The following is a 21523-nucleotide window of genomic DNA, read 5'->3' as shown; positions in this document are numbered from 1 at the left end:
CAGGATTACGTCTTGGTGGAGGGGGAGGGAATTCTTAAGTTCAACCCTAGTAACCGATTGTGATAAAGAGGAAAAAACCTAGAATGGGAAATTCATTTCGATACCATACCTTAAATGATTCAGAATGGGAAAGAGTTGCGTGTGGAATCTTTTGAATCTACCATCCATCATGAAGTACTTATAAGAATGAATACCACATCCTTCCAAACCCCATGAAGGTCTTCTTTGTTATACCCACCTTGTAGTCTTGATACCCTTCTCCTAGCTTAAAGAATCTCTTGAATTCATCTTTGTAGGACCCCTTCCGTTTTTTGGAAAAGTCACTCCCTCTAGAGGTAACCCACCTTGTAGTCTTGAGACCCTTCTCCTGGCTTAAAGAATCTCTTGAATTCTTCTTTGTAGGACCCCTTCCGTTTTTTGGAAAAGTCACTCCCTCTAGAGGTAACCCAGGAATAACAACAATAGTTTTTACAAAGACCGTAAAGGCCACTCCCCCAATTTTCACCTCACGCTTCTCCCACATTTTGGCAATTTTTTAGAGAGGGTTGGGTAAAAACCCTACATCCCTTCCACATAGTTCGCAAGGTTGCCCTTTAACACTTTTGGCCACAACTTAGTATTATTTTTGAAATCATTGCAATTATTTTGCTTATTTTGAATGAGGTAAACCCCTATAGCTAACATAGTGAGACCAAACATGAAAACTAGAGAGGGAATTCGAATACCAGTAGTATAAAAGGGACAACATGGGTTGAAATTGGGGAAGGTGCAACTAAAGCCAAAATTAAATGTTTTCCACCTAAATATTAAATGATTGGCGGAAAGGGTGGCTATGGCAAGAAATAAAGGGCAATCTTAGGATTAATCTACATCATTAGGCCTTATGTCAGCATGGATAGTGGTATGAACCACATTAGAAAGTTAGTGCAAATCCATCCATATTTTCATATGATTGGAAAACGGGCCCACAAAAGCCATCCTGGCCACTACTTTATTTCCCTCTCTTCATGTATGAGTGAGTCTTACATGGCCAAGCCTAGGGAGGAGGTCAAGACACTTGGCGATGAGGTGTTCACATTTCCAATCAGGTTTGGCGTCACTTTTGAGAATTAAAATAGTGTTCTTTGAATCACCTTCAATAATGATTCATTCATACCCTCTATCTCTTGCAACTATGCCATAATAAACAATTGCCACATTCACAATGCTTGGGGTTTGCATCCCAAGTGTAGCCACATAGGCTAGGACCATGTTGCCCCTTGGGTCAAGTATGACCCCACCTCCACCTGCCTAACCCAGGTTACCTATAGAAGAGTCGTCGAAATTCAATGTCAACCTACCAATGTCAGGGGGGGAGGTGGTGACTAATCATCATATGTTATAAGACATCTTGAAGATAATTTAAAATTTATTTTTTAGTTATTTTTTTAAAATATCAAGTGTTATTCTTTAACATATACCTTTTAATAATTAATTAATTAATTTATTTTTTAATGTCAATTTAGGTTATCAAGACTTGATTTGCATCACACAATCATCTTAAGGTAACTTGTGAAGTTGTGAGATGCATTGAGTGCTATGGCCATAATACTCTTTGGAATGTATGGAGGTAGTCAATTACATAGAGAACTTCAAAAAGAAAAGTATTGATTATAGATGACAAGTGATGGGCTTGTGTTGAATATGTTTTGAGTTTTACTTAACCCATTATTAGCATAATTATGTATGTTGATACAAATCGTCTATCTTTACATGAAATTTATGATGGAATAGAATCCATGGTTGAAAAAATGACCATAATAGAAGTTGAGGAGCATGGCCACATAGAAGTGATTTTTAAAGGGGTATAAAATATTTCTTTTTTGAGCATTTGCTTTGTCTATGAAACTTATTGCTCAAAGATAACTTATACCTACAAGTGTTGAATCTAACTAGATCAATTAAAAAAATAAATTATAAATTTAGTTAAGTACCATCATTGGTTGGTGACCCTAAAGTGGAAGGCAATTGTATCTATTTTGATGTTAAATTTTAAGAGATAAAAAGTAGCCAAGTTAATATGCTCTAAGGTGAAAGGCTCGGAGTTGTAAGCATAAGCATGACATTCATATTTGGGGGTTTTGGTGACAATTTTTTCACATGGCCCTTCTACATGTTTAGGTATAGTTGATCTCAAGAATCATTAGGAGTGTGCATTTTAGTCAAGAGATATTTGATTTCCATAGGTTTCAATATTTGTTTAAATGAAAATTTCTTTTGTATTTTTTTTGGTTTATTTTGGCTTTATGACATTTTAAAGGCGAGTGTTAGATAATGTTTTGATCCTTTTATATAATTTAAACTATTTATTATGAAGTTGTTAGTTTGTAATGCATTTTAATCTTAAATTGTGATAATTTCATTTTTTTAATATTAATTTTGTAAAAAGATGTTGAAGGTTAGGTTTTCAAATATTTGACCATTTAAACTCTATTTTTGATAATACATGAAAGAATATCATAGAAGTGATTATTGCAGTATTGATGTTCAAATAAATTGAGAGTGTGGGATATTCTTTGTAAGTATGTGATTGAGAAGTTTGTCTCAAATTTAGGAAGTATTTTATTCTATATATCTAGTTCTAAATTATAATCATTAAAGAATAACTATAAGTTTTTTGAGGACATAAAAACTCATTGATAAATGTGGGTATTGATCAAAATAGGAAACCAGAGGTGGAAAGGGGTATGTTAGGAGACATAACTATGACAATGAATGGAGCAAAGTAATCAAAGTAGTAACATGGTTATGTGTGGGTATAGAGCCAAAAGAGACCATAAGGAAAAACAGAGTATGTTTGGAGCTAAATCTAGCAATGTGAGTGGAACAAAACCACTAGGGTATGAAAGTTGTGAAGTGTAGTTGTACAACCAAATAAAACCATGAGAATAGAAGAGCAATGGCGGAACCATATTAAGAATGAGTGGGGCATAGGTATCAAGATAGGAACAAGATGATTTGTGGAGTTGACTATGAAGTTATACATATTAAGGAAGTCTGTTGCTTCTTTAAATTTGAAGTCCAACTAGCCACCAATAGGCATATAATAACATATCCTTCTTATTATAAGGTCGAGGTTCTTTTTGATGGCAACCTCCTTATAAACATTTTGGACCTCTTAAGGAGGGCTTAAATGTATATATCAAGTTTCTTGTGCATATGTGAGAGCACCAACTATAGTCAGAAGGTTCTCTTATAAGATATCTTTAGAATGTTTCGTATCTTAGAGCATCTAAAAGCATCATTTTGTTAGAGGTTGCATGCATGCATTAATGGAGTGTGTCCTATTTTTTATGACATTTAGTTGTGTAGTGTTAATATAACACTCATGAAATATAGCAAAAACAAAATGTTTGTTAGGTTTGGTGACTTTATCAATTAATAAAAGTTGACCAAGAGATTGGGAATTCCTTGTATGATCTCTTTGGCTCAATATTCCAGAGGAGGTTCTTGAAGCCTAACCCAAATTGAGACACAATTAAATCTTTCCATGGCTCCATCAAAATCAGTAGTTCATTTTTTCAAGGAAAAAATAATTTTACAAAGGAATCGGGGACCTCCTTGAAGAATTCTAGTGTTATCCTCAAGGGAGTAGAAAGTTAATAAGAGAAAACCATTGGCCTTGACAACCACCTGAATAGTTTCACACCATTCTTTTAGAGCTTAATTTTGAACAACATCAATTTTTGGATGAGATAATGAGAATCTTCTAATAATGGTAAACTCCATGCTAGGAACAACTTTGTCAACAACATCCTAAATCATTAGAAGAGAGCTAGGATTGACCAAGGTGATAGAATCTATATCTAGGACTAGGTTAGAAACTTGTAAACTTAAGAGAGGACCCACCCTCCAACTACACAGTGAAAGAAACCCTACATGAAACAACATTAGGAGCAACAAACCTCCCAACATTCTCCTCAACAACCAAATTAGAATGATCGAATTGTAGGTATACATCAAGAATATATAAATTCATACCATAAAGCGGGTCTAGAGAACTTGAAGCTTCAAAATCACCATTTTCAAGAAAGGGATCCACCTCAAAATCCTTTACCAAGCCTACATGTACAACAACCTCCTCCCCAACAACCCAACAAAAAAAGTGAAAAATAAGTAAAAATAAGTAAAAAAAGTTAAATTTTTGCTTTATAAATGCATGAATGCCGCTCACACTTCACATAGCACTTGAAGAGTAAATATTCTTCACAAAAATGTGTCAAAGGCCTAATATCTCTACTAAGTGATAAATTTGGGAAAATGGTGTGTGACATGGAAGTTTTTATGTGGTTTCAAAGGCCTTAATTTAGGCTTGGTGGTAGGGGTGTTGCCCGTTGACCTTGTCGAGGGTTGATGTATGAGAAAAGAGATTCTAGACTAAGATTTGTATTAACCTAGGTCAATCCTTCCCCCATACAACATTGGAGATGTGAGTGGACTTGGCTTGCTGTCCACAAGGAAGAGCCAAGTTGTCATGAATCCCACCCCTGTTGCTATTGTATGTGATAGGGGTTGGTTGAGTTTGTGCAATGAACTAGGATAAAGAAGGCTAAATTGAATAAGTTTGACTTAATACAAAAGATACAAAACAAAAGTACAATATTAGAAGACATATCTAGAAATGAGATGTAGAGAGGAACTTGGTGCTAAAAGCAGATGCTGATTGGGGATTACTCTACCGGTCGGTGCTAGTGTCTTCAAGTTGTATAAATGGGAGTTGAGTTGGAGCAGTCTAATAAGAGATGTAAGCAACTTTCCTTAATATATAAAGTAAAAAAGAGAATATTAGCACTGGGCACTATAGTCCTAAGGTTTTGCACTGTTCAAAGTTCAGAATTGTCTATCGTAAGCTGCTCTGTTCGTCTATGTCATTGTCGTGATTAGAATCCTTTGGATCTGCATTTGCACACACAAAAGAGGGGAAAAGGTTGGGGCTTTCCTTAGTCAAACCACATGTTGGTGTTCCCACCTCAACAACAACAATGATGATGATAACAATCGCATGCAGTAATATGAATATTGATATGATAGTTACACCTTAGTTGTGAAGCCTTTGCTTGGATCCCAAGGTGGTGATTAAGTCCTCCAGTCGTTAGTATTGAGCATGATAATAAAAATAGATAAGAAATAATTAGTTAGCTGAAATGAGATTGTAGATCGCAATATGCTTAACAATGACTCTCTTGATAGCTTGATATGATGAATGATCATGCTAATGTTCTTCTAGATAGTTAGGCTTTGTAATGGGGAAGGCACTCACATTTATATACAACCAACACCTTTCCAAAAATAATCTTTTGAGTTTAGGCTAACAACAAGGTCATATTTGTCAAGGGCTTGAAGTCGACATTTGAACCTTGGAATTTGCATCCAAATTAGTGGGACACTAGTGTCGGGCACTAGAGTCCTGTCCTTTTTGGTGGTTCAAAGGGCCAAGTACAAGAGGATGTGACCAAGTTTACTAATGCTAAACCAAGTGTGAAATTCTAAGTGGTAACACTTTATAATGCTATAAGGGTGTTGCCCCTAGACCCCCATGAGGGGCATTACCCCTCAACCTTGTTAGGGTGCTTCTCCTAGACCTCCATGGGTGGCACTATTGCTCAGACCCATTTGAGTCTTCACTACTAAACTGGAACATGTTATTGGGATCCCTCATCATTATAATAAATTTGATTAAAATGAGAGGGTTTGGGAGTGGAGACCAAAATGCAAAGGCAGTGGAGCCATTGCTTTCTAGTAGCGGGATGGAGGTCAAGTTGGAGCCACAAACACAACCTTAAATGCCAAGTGAGGTGTTGCAATGAGAGTGCAAGGATTAGAACCTCTCCTTGAGTTTTCACTAGACTAGGGAAAAGAAAGATGTAAAATGTTGTGATATGCAATTTATGAATTATGATGATAATTTTTAGAGGCAATCATTGTCAATTCATAAAGCATCTACCAAACTATTGTATCAGGATTCCACATGATGATATGATTTTGTACTCAATTTGTATTCAAATGATTCAAATCTAATAGAAACATTTTTTATACTCATTGAATACATTTTGTCATTGAATTTTGTTGAGTTTTTGTCAAATTTTTGACGAGTCACAAATTTTGAATCTGCTTAATTTTTGTTTGAGTTTTTACTGAGCTCCAATCTGCCAACTATGCTTGCTTCAATTTATAGAACTCCCCAATGATGAAAGGAAGGACGAACTCGACTGGAATTACTGATCTAAACTTGCATGAACCATGTTGAGGTATGGAAGAAATAAAAATGGAAGCGTTGAAGTTGTCAGGGGCTCACAAATTTGGGAGAAGCTAGAGCTATTCTATCCAAATATTTGGACCCTAAACTTTGTTAAAATCTCTCAAAATATTTCAAGATCAAAATTGTTGACTGTTTGGCCCATAGTAGCATTAATCATTTGGGGAATTAATCGGCAAATCAAAAGTATAAGATTTTTTGAAAAATTCAGGAAAAAGTCGTGAAAAAATGGGGAAAAAATTGGATTTACAAAAAGCCGTTAAGAATTAGAGGAAAATAATTGAAAAGTATTTTTTGTAATATTTAAGGACATTTCCATAGCATAGAGATATTGTAAGCAAACAAAAAATAGACTTCAACACATGGATTGCAAAATTACATGGTCAAGAATATGTGTACAAGAGTATCCGTTTCAAGACTCTCTAATATGGATAAGACTGGTATATAAGTGTGTGTCTCTATAGGTATGTATATACATATATGTGTGTGTGTGTGTGTGTGTGTATATATATATATATATATATATATATACTTTTGAAATAAATTAAATTCCCATAAAATAGTTTTGAATAGAATAAATTATAGCTTGAGTTGTCCTAGTGGTGGAAAACTTATGCTCTTGAAATAGAGGTCACAAGTTCAAATCCAACAAGGGGGTAGGGTATGTACATCTTATCCGTTTCGGCCCATTACCAATAAAATTTTTTTTATAGTAAAATAAAACAATTCATATTTTGCATAGATGTATATAAGTTTCTAAAAGTTTTATTTTACTTAGAAATATTTTAATCTTATTTTATTTTATGTATATTATTTATTTTATTTATTTGTGAACATGTATGTATATAATTAATTTTGAAATAAATTAAATTCTCATAAAATAGTTTTGAATAAAACTAAAATAAATAATATAATTAACTATTTAAATAATTTTAAAATAAAATAAAACAATTCATATTTTACATAGATGTATGTAAGTTTCTAAATTTTTTATTTTACTTAGAAATATTTGATTCTTATTTTATTTTATGTATATTATTTATTTATTTATAATGTTGTAATATTTTGAATTTTTAAAAAATATGAAAAATTAATTTTAACTAAAAATATAATGTATCTTAATTTTGTAAATATTAATAAATATTTTAAATTTTAGTTTTTTTGGAGTCATTTTAAAAAGATACAAAGCTTATATCATATCTATAAAAATAAATAGGTAATTAAATAGTTTAGAAAAATACAAAGCTATTTTATTTTATTTTAGAACTAATTTATTTCATAAAACTACACTTGTAAAATCATTATGATAAACAAAACAAAATATTTTTACATACTCTATATTCTTTTTATAGAACCGAAAAAAATAAAAATTTCAAATTAATATATTTTTATTTATTATAAAATGTTAATTTTATGATTTTATTTAGTTAGGAGTTATTTACTCTTTACATACTCTATATTCTTTTTATAGAACCAAAAAAAATAAAAATTTCAAATTAATATATTTTTATTTATTATAAAATGTTAATTTTATGATTTTATTTAGTTAGGAGTTATTTATCAAGAGTTATTTTATTTTTGTTGTAGAATTGTTTTATTATTTCTAGATGTTTTCTTTAATGACAAGCTTGAAGTGTAATTGTCTGAATAGGTTAATTAAAAAAACATCTAGAAATAATAAAACAATTCTACAATAAAAATAAAATAACTCTTGATAAATAACTCCTAACAAAATAAAATAAAATAATTTTTTAAATCAATAATTAATATCAATTAATTTTTTTTATCTTATTTAAAATTTATTAATATATATTTTATATATAAAACAAACATCAATTACTATTACCAGTAAATAAATATTAATAATAGCTTTTAAAACAAATCAAAAATACTTTAAGAACCAATTTATAAATTTTCCCCTAATATACCATTTAACTTTAGAAAATAGGTTTTTTCGTGAAAATCAATCTTGGACCATTCTGTTAATTACATTTGCCCTGTCAAAAGCCTACTTCATGACGTATATCACTATTCTATTGACTTTTCTTATGGGTTGAAGTCGTGTTTTTATACAGAGGCGTAAACCTTACTTCGCGGCGCTAAAAAGAACCCTCCAAATTCATAAAATATGCCAATGAAATCTGTTAAAAACATTAAAATCATGGGTAGATTTTAACCTTAAGAAGAAACAAGTTGAAATCGTGTTTAATCGTAAGCAAATCGAGTAAAAAACCAGTCAAAATCGTGAGTCAAGCATTTATTTTAAAAAATCGCGATTTTAACAGGGAAAAATATCGTCAAACATCCCGATCGGCGATTATTCCTCAATAATCGCGATTTTTTCGCGATCTTTGTTTCTTTGGTTTGGTCAAATGGGCCTTGGATCAGATGAATATAGTGGATAGGGGGCAATTGCTTTCTGATATGGTTCTTAGGTTAGATCAGCTAGTGGACAATGATAGGGCTCTCTAGTTCTTTCTTTTCGTCTTTCTGTTTGTATCTCTTTTGTGATTGAATAAATTTTTATCCTTCTTTTAGTTAAAAAAAAAATTACTACTGTTGGCAGGTTCTGATAGATAAGGATGTCTGCTGCTCATGTTCTAGTTTGAATGAGAATCCAGATGCCCTGTTTTTAAGAACTATCAATATATTTTATTAAGTTTTGAAAATCTTTTTTTTTTTTGTTTGGTTTGATTGAAAGAAGAGAACATGCTATTTTGATTTGTTAGTTTTTTTTCAATTGTGAGAAGATGAATGGTGTGAATTATGTTTTTATCATCTAATTTATAAGGTCGAGTTAATGACTATATATAATATTTTAGATTTTAATTTATTCATTCTATTTAAGTATGACTTTTAAGAAATTAAAAATAGAATAAAATTTTCATCCATAACTTAGGAGTATGCCTTACACACCTCTCTTAGTCCATGTAATCATTCTGGAAGACCAGAAATGGTCACATGTGGGTGTTGCGACGGCTCTTTACACTCGCTTATATGAATCTCAAATTAGAGGCGGTGTGTATTAGCCATACAACAACAATCGATTTTGTGAGAACAATTTCTTATGCCATGGGATGCAGCTCTGCTATGGTTAAAAAGACTTAGGAGGTTCTCCAAGGTACTCAGCAGGATGCACATGTAATGATTAGTTACAGGCATTTTCCACAATACGAATGCCTTATGCCATTCAAGTATTTACTTGAATAGTCTCCTCATTTTTTTTGAAAAAGTACAAAGAAAACTTGCATGGTCGGGCAATATTTTGAAGTTCTTCACTAGTTCAAAGAGTGTTCACACCATTCTCGCTGTAGACATGCATTGCTTCCACATTTTCAATAGACATCTAAATTCACAATCACAACGGTAGTTGTGCTTTGTTGTAGAGCAAGCATGTGTTTATAACGCTTTCAAATTTCAAAATGAAATAGTGTTTTTAGGTTGAGTCTTATGTTACAGTTGATAGTCTTAGGAGTAACTCAAAGTCGGTGTTCTCATGAATTTAAAATGTTGGTGTTTTGCATGTTTTCATGAAATAAAAAAAAGTTGATGTTTTGTACAGTGAACACTAAACATAAATTGAATATTAAATTTTTTTTCGATTTTACAATATATTAGAAAAATGTTTATAAAACACTGCATTCCCAAACCTTCTAAAACTATAATTAAAACATGAGTTCCAATCAATAATCTATTAAATTTAAAAAAAAAATTAAATTAATATATATAAATCTTAATTTCTCCAACACATTTTGTAAGCAGGGAATCCAATATTTGGAGGAAAATGCTAGACTCCACCTACAGGTAGGTAGCGCCATTTTTCAATGGGCATTTCAGTTTTCTTTATTGAACTCCACTTCATATAAAGCGTTAATGTTAAAGCATACTTAATGTTGACCAGTTAAATGAAATGCAGTCCTGTCATGTGGAGGATAATAACGCAGAGGAACTCTTGTTCATTGAGCATTTGGAAACTCATGATCATCCTCAATCATCTGAATCTACTATAGGCAATCCTTACAATAGCAGGCTACACAAAGCAAGCATTATAGACAATGAGGCTTCAGATACATCCCTGCAACTAGGGTAAGATAGCCATTCATCTTTCATATTGAACTTTCTGTTATGCTTGTTTGAACTTATTGGGAATGGTTGATTGATGAATGAAATGATATATTAACCTTCTGTTTGTTTATCTTCAGGTTGTCTATTTGATGTTTTGTGAGCTACTTAATAATCTAAGCAATTGAAGTGTAAACTTTATTCTTGGTCAGATTTTCTATTCCTTTTTCTTGAACTCAATATATGTGTATTTATCAGATGCACTGAAAGAAAACTCACTGCTAGGTTTCCCTTTAATGCCGCTGCTAAGTTCATTCTCTCTAATTTCCAACTGAATATTTAAGACCGTGGTGCGAAGTGTCTGGGTTTTCTTTGAAGTCATTGTAATAATTTTATGCACTCTCAAGCAATGATTGGAATAAGTACACAAAGTGGCCAGTTCCTTCAAGGATTTATATGTAACCCTTAACTTGGATGTAGAGAAATACTATTAGCCATCTTTCATATGAGGTCCTATGTTTCATATTTTGAAATTTTGTGCACATAATTTGTTATTTCTAAATAATTAGAATTGTTATTTTTTTTTCATTTATATTAGTACTTTTTTATTTTATAATTATATGTTTTGTTTAACTTCTACTTGATTTTTATAAGATAATTTTATGAAATAGTTTTGTATAAATTTAAGAAAGAAATGTTAGAGAAGAAGAAACATGTGTAATTATGTATCACTTTATTAATAATATTGCATAATTTTAATCTTTTTATGTATCACAGTTAAAATTCTAATTTTTAATTTATATTAAATTATAAATGAACATAAAACTATTTATATTAGATAAAATTACATTGAATTTTACACTCGTACAACTATTTGAATTTGAATTGTTAGTCTAGCATATATTTTAGTTTTTCATTGTTCTCATTGTTCACAACCTCTATATATTAAGTGAATATTTATGTTCATGAATATATGAGGGCTGGTTTTGAACAAACTAGCCAAGTCCAATCCTTTTCCTTTTAAAACTACTCGTTATGATTTAAATTTTAATGGAAAAGCTTTGTTTATATTAGATTATTGTTATTTTTGATAATGATAAATGAGAGGATTTTGAAAGGGCCTCTATCCTATACAATGAGATAAAAGATCTATAATGATGCCTACTAAATAGTGAAGAAATAAGTTTTATTGAGCAAAAATTTCAAGAATTGAAAAACATGCAGAAACATTCATATAACTCTAGAAAAGAAATAAGTAACACAAAAAAATAAAATAAAAAATTATAGAATATCATAGTTAAGAAAATTGATCATATAGGGTCATCGAGAACACTAAATTGTTGGTTTATGACAAAGATGTGCTTTTCTTGAGATGGGAAACACTCTTCCAAATTCTATCAAGCTCTACTCCAAGCTGGGTGTTTGGGAGAAAATTATCCTCTTTGAGTCTTCCTCATTGCTTTGGTCTCTTTGTCATAAAGTTGGGCATTTTTCTATCCATGCCATGATTTTAAAGATGAGATCCATACGTGGCGAAAAAAGATCCTTCTTAGAACTCATTGCATGATATTCGAAGTGTAATGGTGAACAATTAGGGTTTCAACCACAAGAAGGATGAAAATTGCTAATTTTATGACTTAGGGACCATTACATTCATTTAATTATGAATGTACATAAAACTATTTATATCAGATGAAATTATATTGAGTTTCATACTTGTACAACTATTTGAATTTGAATTGTTAGGAGCATATATTTTAGTTTTCACTATTCTCATTGTTCACAACCTCTATATATTAAGTGAATATTTATGTTTATGAATATATGAGGGCAGGTTTTGCACAAACGAGCCAAGTCCAATCCTTTTCCTTTCAAAATTTTAGGATTCAATTGTGCAGCTTTGTTTAGGCACTTTTGATTTCTTATTGGTTTATAGGACATCTAATAGAACGTTTGTGCATATCACCATCTATTAAAAAGTTAATGTATTGGTTTAGCATATGCTACTTGTTTTGATTTAAATTTTAATGGCAATACTTTGTTTATATTAGATTATTGTTATTTTTGATACTGATAAATGAGAGGATTTTGAAAGGGCCCTCTATCCTATACAATTAGTGAAAAGATCTACAATGATGCCTTCTAAATAGTGAAGATATAAGTTTTACAGAGCAAAAATTTCAAGAATTGGAAAACATGCAACAACATTCATTTAACTCTCGAAAAGAAATAAGTAACACAAAAAAATAAATAAAAAACTATAGAATATCATAGTTAAGAAATTGATTATATAGGGTCATTGAGAACATTAAATTGTTGGTTTATGACAAAGATGTGCTTCTGTTGAGATTGGAAACACTCTTCCAAATTCTATCAAGCTCTACTCCAAGCTGGGTGTTTGGGAGAAATCATCCTCTTTGAGTCTTCTTCATTGTTTTGGTCTCTTTGTCATAAAGTTGGGCATTTTTCTAACCACGCCATGATTTTAAAGATGAGATCCATACTTGACCCAAAAAGATCCTTCTTAGAACTCATTGCATGATATTGGAAGTGTAATGGTGAACAATTAGGGTTTCCACGATGACACAAAATGCTAATTTTATGACTTAGGGACCATAACATTCAAAAGAGGGTTGTAATCCAATATATCTAGTCACAAACCAACAAGGATTAGGACTAAGAATTATGATTTGATTGGAGTTTTGATAATGAGAATTAATAAAACCTCTTTTGTAAATTGAATTACTGAAATTGGGGTAAAAGTGCTAGCAATTGAAGTAGAAAGGCATAAACAGTAAGCTACAGTTGCAGGATTGAGCCACAAACCTGGATCTGGGCAATGTAAGCAGATTTGACCCTATTCCCCGAAAGAGCCCGTAAATTGTCATAATCGTGGTGGTGGTTGCCCTGGTCCTCTGAACTTTTCTTTTTAAGATGAGATCCATACTCTGCCCGAAAAGATCCTCCTCCTTAGAATTCATTGCATAATATTGAAGTGTAATGGTGAACAATTAGGGTTTCTACCATAAGAAGGATGAAAACCACTAATTTTATGAATTCAAAAGAGGGTTGTAATCCAATAGATCTAGTCACAAACCAGGAAGGATTAGGACTAAGAATTTTGATTCGACTGGGGTTTTGATGATGTGAATTAATAAAACCTCTTTTGTAAATTGAATTGCTGAAATTAGGGTAAAAGTGTTGAAAATTGAAGTAGAAAGGCATAAATGGTAAGCTATAGTTGCAAGATTGAGCCATGAACCTGGATCTGGGCAATGCAAGCAGATTTGGCCCCATTCCCCGAAAGAGCCCCTAAAATGTCAGGATCGTGGTGGTGGTCGCCCTAGTCCTCCAAATTTTTCACACTCCAACGGGGGATCAATTCGTCACTGTAAATAATGCTTATTTTGAAGATTGTAGCTCTGTACCTATTTCCTGCACACATAATGAAAAAGAAATAGGTTCGGAATAGGGGTTCGCCTAGGTCAAACCTTAATTTTGGAATTAACCATGAAATAAAAATGAGGGATAATTGAAGATAATTGAATTACAGTAATATAAATATTCTCCTTTTGAGGGAGATGCCGAATGATGACTGAAAACATAAATGATATCCCTTTTTGTGAAGTTTTCTTTGTCTCTACATAGAATTAGGGTTTTATGAAGTCTCCAATAACATAGAATATGAATGTCAACTCCAATGCTTGAATCTTGACTATTGTTGCCCTAATCCTTGAAGGAAGACTGATTGCTTGCTTGTTTTAACTTGAATGCTTGATTGCTTGATTGCTTGATGTCGAATTGAATTTCATGTGTGTGAATGATCAAATGAGAGGGGTAGACCACATTTTATACTTATCCGTAAAAAAACAAACTAATTTTTCAACATGAGCCAACACAAAGATGGGTTTCCTGCTCTTATTTAAGACCGTTAAGGGGTACAATTTTGGGCTTTAATTGGGAGGAGTAGGGCAGGGTGCCATGGTCTTGAGAGGGGACTAGGGCATCGCGCCTTTGTCCTGCCTAATCAGGCTCCAAATTTTAATGGCGAGATGATGTATTTAATGAAAACGATGATAAATATGCAAAGCAGAAGCATACTTAGGTCATATTTAGGCCTCAGAGTGTGGATGCCAAGATGAGGGCTCAAATGAGGTCAAAATTGTAAGGGGGTACAATTAAGGATGCTACATTTAGCCCCCACTTTAGCGGGAGTATGAGACTAAGCACACTCTTGGTAAAGTACACAGATTCTCATTGAAAGGCTTCCATCAAGATTCTATGGAGGCAAGACACGCCAAGCCCCCAGTGGACTTTAGGTATCTTACGACTTCAAGATCAAGATAAAAGGGACATAATAAGAAATAGAAAGAGGACCACGACTGCAAGCACAACAAGGTTCACTTACTATGAGTCATGAAAAGAAAAATACGAAAATTACAAAGCAAAAGACAGACTCCACTAAGTAACTTGAGTATCAAGATGTGAAAAAGAGAGAAACGTTGAGCACGAACATAATTTTTATTCATCTCTTCATCAAGATTAATAAAAGTAGGATCTTTAATTGGAATAAAACATGAACCATCATTTTTATGAGCATTTTATGGCTTGGAGATTCAAGTTTAACTTCCTCCCTAGGGTTGGCGAAGGCTGGACAAATGGGATCATATCAACATTTGGAGTCTTCAGGGAGGAAACAGGTTGAGAAGAATGTTCACGAGCTCTAGCACGACGTCTTCGTCAATATTCTTTCTCACAATGGTTTCTTTTAGTTTTAGCTTAAGGTCGTGAAAGTTTGGGATCAACAGGTATATGCTTATCTTCCTTAAAAGAAGGATGCCAAGGAGAAGGTTTTTTAGGCTGAAAGATGGGATATTTCGGGCGCTTTCCTTTGTAAGATGTAGGAGGCAGAACCATAACATATAAAGGAGGAGCAGAAGGTGTAGGAAAAATAACGAGTCCATCATGAGGAGCAGGAATAGGTCTATTATGAAGAAGAGGATTGGGATTAGGATCTCTAGGCTTTCTGAAGGATAGGATCATCTCATTCTTCCACATTTGGTAAGATTGAAAAAGAACATCATTTCGAGGCTTAAGAGGTTCAAATTGTTTAGACCAAAAGTAATCAAGATGAACATCTCCTTGTCTTATTGTGGGTTGGTACATACTATGATTTATTGTTACAATTTTAAGATCAAGAGTGAATTTAAAGCACTTATGAATAGTAGAAGGGATCGTTTTCAAGGAAGAGAGCCAAGGGTGTCCCAACTTTATACGAAATTGTTTCGATGTAGAAATAATAGAAAAATTAACATCTAAAGATATAGTACCCACGTCAATGGGAAGGGTGATAGAGCCAATAGTAGGACAATAGAAACCATCAAATATCTTAATTATCACATCAAATTTATCATATGTCACTTGATGCAATTGTAAGGTATAAATATATTCTTTAGTTAGTACATTCACCATGCACACAGGATGAATGAGCACACCTCATGAGAGCATGTTTTTGATCCTCATGGTGATGTATAATGGGCCATCAGGTGCTTCAATAGTCTCACTAGGATCAAAGGTAATGCATAGGTCCTTAGGAGGTGTAGGTTTATCAATAAGATTCACCACATTATTAGACTCAAGACCAAGATCATTAGGAGAAAAGTCAAGATGCTCAGACTCAATAACATTAGTAGAATTAGAAGACAAAGGATTGGTAAAGATTTGGAGATTTTGATTAGGAGGATCTATAGATTTATTTCCTTTGTAATTCACATCAACTACAGATATTTTATTGTTATCAATAAGGTCTTGGATCTTACTTTTTAGGGAATAACACTTTTTCAGTATCATAATTGGGTTGACGATGATATTGGCAAAAGGCTTTGACATTATAATGAGGTGGTAGAGATTTGGTTGCGTCAATTGGCTTAATGGGAGGAAGTTTCAACACATTTTTTTTCAACAATTGTGTCATAATGCTTTGCAAATATTCTTTAAGAGGAGTAAATTCTTTTCTAAAATACTTGGATAAAAGAGGCGCACTTGTTGTTGCGGTTGCTGCTTGGGTATTGTTGTCATTGAACTTGATGTATCCTTTGCTTGGTTTAAACTTCACAAAAGGATGTTGAGAAATTTCATTCTTGTCAATTGGAGCCATTGAAGGAGATGATTCAAATTGAGTCACTTGAAGCTGATAATTATGAAGTACTGCACACAACTGCATAAAGGAAGTAAACTTAGAAAATAGAAGCTTATTCTTAATATTTTTTTGCAAATTAGAAATACAAATTCTTTGAACATCTTGATCTAACATAGAATAAAAAATTTGTATTCAAATGCTTGTATCTACCAATAAAATCAATCACTTTGTCTTTAACATCTTAGTTATAATGCATTAAATCAGTCAAAGTAATCTTAGGACCAATATTATTGTGAAATTGTTGAATGAAAGCATTAGCTAATTGTTGAAATGATGTAATATAATAAGGAGGTAAAGAATAATACCATTGCAAAGATTTATCTCTAAAAGTTCTAGTAAACAATTTAGCCATAAGTCTTTGATCATAGGCAAAATCACTACACAAAGTTTGAAATGTTTTCACTTGTCGTAAGATCACCTTTTCCATTATAAAGCTCCAATTGAGGGACTTCCACATGTTTACAGGGGACAGGGCAAACAATATCATTAGATAATGGGATTTCTACATCAAATGTGGGTACATTATAAGTTGATTGGTTCATTTAATCTATTTGTTGTTGTAAGGATGACACAGTTTGAGCTAGGCTAGTAATGGTTGGTTCGGTAGATGGGTTGAAATTGGACATGTTTGATTGGGATGGAGTAACATTGTTAAATGAAGGAGGGGGTTGAGAATAAGGAGGTGGGACAGTATGATAGGTAGGTATGGGAGGTGATTGGGTAACAAATAGAAGACCCACAAAATGAGGGATGAAAGTATTTTGATTAGCAATGTTACCCCCTTGACTAACATGCGTAGGAATAATATTTTGTGTGGAAGTAGACATGATGTTGGATGTGAAATTAGGGACATTAATGATAAAAGTAGTCATAGGAATAGGATGATTAACTTGACTAGGAGGTTGAGTATAACCAAGGACTTCAACAAAAAATTTAAAGGCATGTTTTTAGTATCAACAATATGAGAAAGGTCATGCAACAAATCAACGCCAATTTTATTACTTTGAACCATTCATTTTAATCCTTCAATCAATGCGATAACTTTAATTTTCGGGTATTGTTGACTCATCCATTGTTGAAGATTTTCAAATTCATTGCCAATATTCTCCATTTGGTCAATGGACACCCTATTTAGTGATTCACCTGAGCATCATGAGCATTATGCAAAGAATGAGGATAAATGACATCAATTGTTGGAATAGAAGAACCACCCACATTCTCATGAAACAAGTTATCCAAATTAGGTTCCATATCCTTAGTAATTAAACCTTGAGAAGCCTTAATTCTCCAACTTATTCTCACGAGAATATTATAGGTAGGACTAATAGTAGTAAAACTCATGTACAAAGGAAATAAATTTGAATTTGAATTTGAAAATCATGATTAAACAATACCAAAGTTTTGTGAAAATGATTGATTAACCTATTAATTAAGAAATTTGATTTGTGAATTTGAAAGAGAAATGAATCTAGATCATAGTGTAACATATAAACATCAAATCTGAAAATTAAATTGAAAATTTATGCATCCCACATGGAAAATTTTAGAATTATAAATTAGGGTTTTTGTAAATTCAACCACTAAATTTATAAAATTCAATTTGAAAATGAGATCTAGGAGGGAAAATTTAAATTTTGAATCAAATGAATAATCATAATTAAAATGATAAATCCAAATTAGACAACCCACAAGCTCAATTTTAGAATTAAAAATTAGAATTTGCGTGAATTTAATTTCTAAATTTTGAAAATTCCATGAAAATTTAAACTTGCAAATGTAAATTTGAATTTGAAATTGTAGAAACACTTAGATTTGAAAATAAAAATCAAAATTGCAAGTGTAAGGAGTCAAGTTCACCAAAATGTAATAGTGAAGAAGAAGGATGGAAACCACTAATTTTATGACTTAGGGACCATTACATTCAAAAGAGGGTTGTAATCCAATAGATCTAGTCACAAACCGACAAGGATTAGTACTAAGAATTGTAATTGGATTGAGGTTTTGATGATATGAATTAATGAAACCTCTTTTGTAAATTGAATTGCTTAAATTAGGGTAAAAGTGCTAGAAATTGAAGTGGAAATGCATAAATCGTAAGCTACAGTTGCAAGATTGAGCCACGAACCTAGATATGAGAAATGTAAGCAGGTTTGGACATGTCCCCCGAAAGAGCCCCTAAAATGTCAAGACCATGGTGGTCGTCACCCTGGTCCTCCAAACCTTTTGCACTGCAATGGGGGATAAATTCGTCACTATAAATAATGCTTATTTTGAAGATCATAGCTTCGTGCTTGTTTCCTACTCATAGGAAGAAAAAGAAATAGGTTGGGAGTAGGGGTTTACCTAGGTTAAACCTTGGTTTTAGAATTAACGATGAAGTAGAAATGAAAGATAATTGAATTTTAGTAATATAAATGTTCTCCTTTTGAGGGAGATATCTAATGATGACTGAAAACATAAATGATATACCTCCTTGTGAAGTTTTGTTTGTCTCCACATGGAATTAGGGTTTTATGAAGTCTTCAATAGAATAGAACATGAATGTCAACTCTAATGCTTGAATCTTGCTTCTATCACTGCTCTAATGCTTGGAGGAAAATTGATTGCTTGCTTGCTTGAAATTGAATGCTTGATGTTGAATTGAATTTCATGTGTGTGGATGATGAAATGAGAGGGGTAGACCTCTTTTTGTACTTGTCTGTTGAAAAACAAACTAATTTTTTGAAATGAGCCCACACAAAGATGGGTTTCCCGCTCTTATTTTAAGACTGTTAAGGGGCCCAATTTTGGGCCCTAATTGGGAGGACTAGGGCCTGACACCATGGTGCTGAGAGGGGATGAGGGCGTGGTGCCTTGGTCCTATTGGCAAATTGGAGGAATTGATTATGTGTTGTATTGATGTTTTGTCATTGATGGAACACCGACTGTTTTGGTTGTAATCATTGATTATCTATGTGCGAATAAGGTTGTAATCATATGCAGAGGTTTTGGTTGATCATACTGATCGAATTGGGTTGGTGAAAGAGGTTTAAGACCTCTGGTACTGAGCTGAACTGTAACTGTATTCAAGCATAGGAGATGTTATTCTTATAGTTCACTCTTCTTTCCGGATTGTAGTTTGGATTAATTTTGTAGTTAGTGAAGCTTCTTTTGTGATGAGCAGTGCACTCTAGGCTGTTGGCCTTCCTGCATGTGCATGCCCCTCTTATTGTAATCACATACTTACTACAAAAGTATTATTTGACTGTGGGTAGACTTGCCACCATGGTTTTTCCCTTTACTGGGTTTTCCACATACAAATATTGGTGTATCTTTTGTGGATGGTTGGTATATGTTCTGTGTATTATATTTGTGATTAACTCTTATATCTGCTATTCCGGTATTTGGTTTATGTATTCCGGTAATAATTTTTTAATGCTTAAAGTTCTATAATCCATTAACAACTGATTCATCCCCCCCCCTCCCTCTCAGTTGTTCACCGGTTATCTGAGCTGTCTAGCAATTGGTATAAGAGCCTAGTCCTCTATGTAGAAGCTTAATTGCTTGAGGAAGATCCTATGTCATCTAATAGTTCAAGTTCATCAAGTTCATCTGCAACTATTTTCTGAAGAGAAATTCGTAGGCTTGATGGAACAAATTACAGAGTATGGAAGATTTGGATGGAGACTCATTCGAGATATCTTGGTAAGGATATTTGGGAGATCACTGAGAAAGGATATATACCTCATAATCCAACATCTGGAAATCCTCCTCTGGCAGGCTTGGATAAGGGCATTAAAAATGATTGTAGAGCTAGAGAAGCCCTTTTGTGTGCACTTTCTGATCAACAAGTTATGAGACTAATCGACAAATGAACTGCAAAGGCTATATGGGATAAATTGGAGAATTTGAATGAAGGTGACCCTACTGTTAAAATTGCTAAACTTGATGGTTACGGGCGAGATATGAGAGCCTGACGATGGAAGAAGATGAAAGGATTACTACTTTTATGGAGAGAGTTAATGAAATTGTTTTGGGAATTCAGTGTTGTGGTGGATCTTTGAGTGAAGATGAAATAGTTTCTAAAGTTTTAAGAGCTTTACCACCAACTTATAAGATGAATGCTACTGCAATTAATGAGTTGAGATCAATGGCAAACACCTCTGTTAATAGGGATACCTTGGTTGGGAAGTTATCTGCTTTTGAGCTTGAGGAATTTGGTTCTTCTGGAGTTGTAAAATCTGAACCTGCTTTTCATGCATCTACATCATCTACTGGAAAGAGTGATTTGAAAGCCTTATATGCTAAGGAACTGGAGGAAATGAATAAAGAAGATGAGGAGTTTGATAAAATTGAAGCCTTATTTGATAGAAGAGTACCTAAAGGTCCGACAAGAAGTAAGTATGAAGGAAAAACACCTTTTAAATGTTTCGCATGTAATAAGAAAGGTCATTTTGCTTCTAGATGTCCTGAAAGGAATTCAAGATTTGAGGAAAGAGCTAGAAGATATTTTAGGCCTAACCATGATTATCAGAACATGCATAAGTACAGGAGGAACACAGACAAATCATGCTACTATGCAGATGAGGAAGGTGTGACTGATTCTGATGATGAACTGACACAAGATTCAACTAGTGGATCCGACAATGGAAATGAATGGGTATTCTTGGCTATCAAGGAAGATGATATGATACCTGAAGAAAAGGCCCTTGCTGCGAAAGTTGGAAAAAAGGATGAATGGGTGATAGATAGTGGATGTTCACAAGGACTAATAATGTTTATTATGTTGAAGGTTTAAGGCATAATCTTTTGAGTGTAGGACAGTTGGTGGATAAGGGATTTCAGTTATAGTTCAAGGATGAAAAATGCAAGATTATCAACAGATCTGGATTGGAGATTGCAACCGGTACTTAGACTAAAGGTAACATCTTTCATTTGAACTTCGGTGAGAAGACATGTTTGATTGCGCAAATTGATGAGAGTTTTCT

At 33.0% G+C, this 21523-nt stretch overlaps 1 protein-coding gene across 4 annotated transcripts in view; it reads left to right on the top strand.

Annotated features, from left to right (window-relative positions):
* The window catches only part of LOC131035498 (MADS-box transcription factor 23), a 101630-nt gene extending 90764 nt beyond the window's left edge, over positions 1 to 10866 (top strand). For 2 of the 4 annotated variants that reach the window (XM_057967205.2, XM_057967204.2), the window contains exons 6-8: positions 10058 to 10099; positions 10197 to 10381; positions 10498 to 10866. In XM_057967205.2, the coding sequence (XP_057823188.2) occupies positions 10058 to 10099; positions 10197 to 10381; positions 10498 to 10510 (240 nt within the window). In that variant the 3' untranslated portion in view covers positions 10511 to 10866. The remainder of the gene's footprint in view (positions 1 to 10057; positions 10100 to 10196; positions 10382 to 10497) is intronic. The other 2 variants (XM_057967206.2, XM_057967208.2) reach the window with 2 other exon arrangements.
* The last annotated feature ends 10657 nt before the right edge of the window (positions 10867 to 21523 follow it).

The sequence above is a fragment of the Cryptomeria japonica genome, chromosome 10 (assembly GCF_030272615.1).
Source record: "Cryptomeria japonica chromosome 10, Sugi_1.0, whole genome shotgun sequence".
In the NCBI taxonomy this organism is placed as follows: Eukaryota; Viridiplantae; Streptophyta; class Pinopsida; order Cupressales; family Cupressaceae; genus Cryptomeria; species Cryptomeria japonica.
Note: the sequence above shows the minus strand (reverse complement) of the source record. Positions and strands in the feature narration are given on the sequence as shown.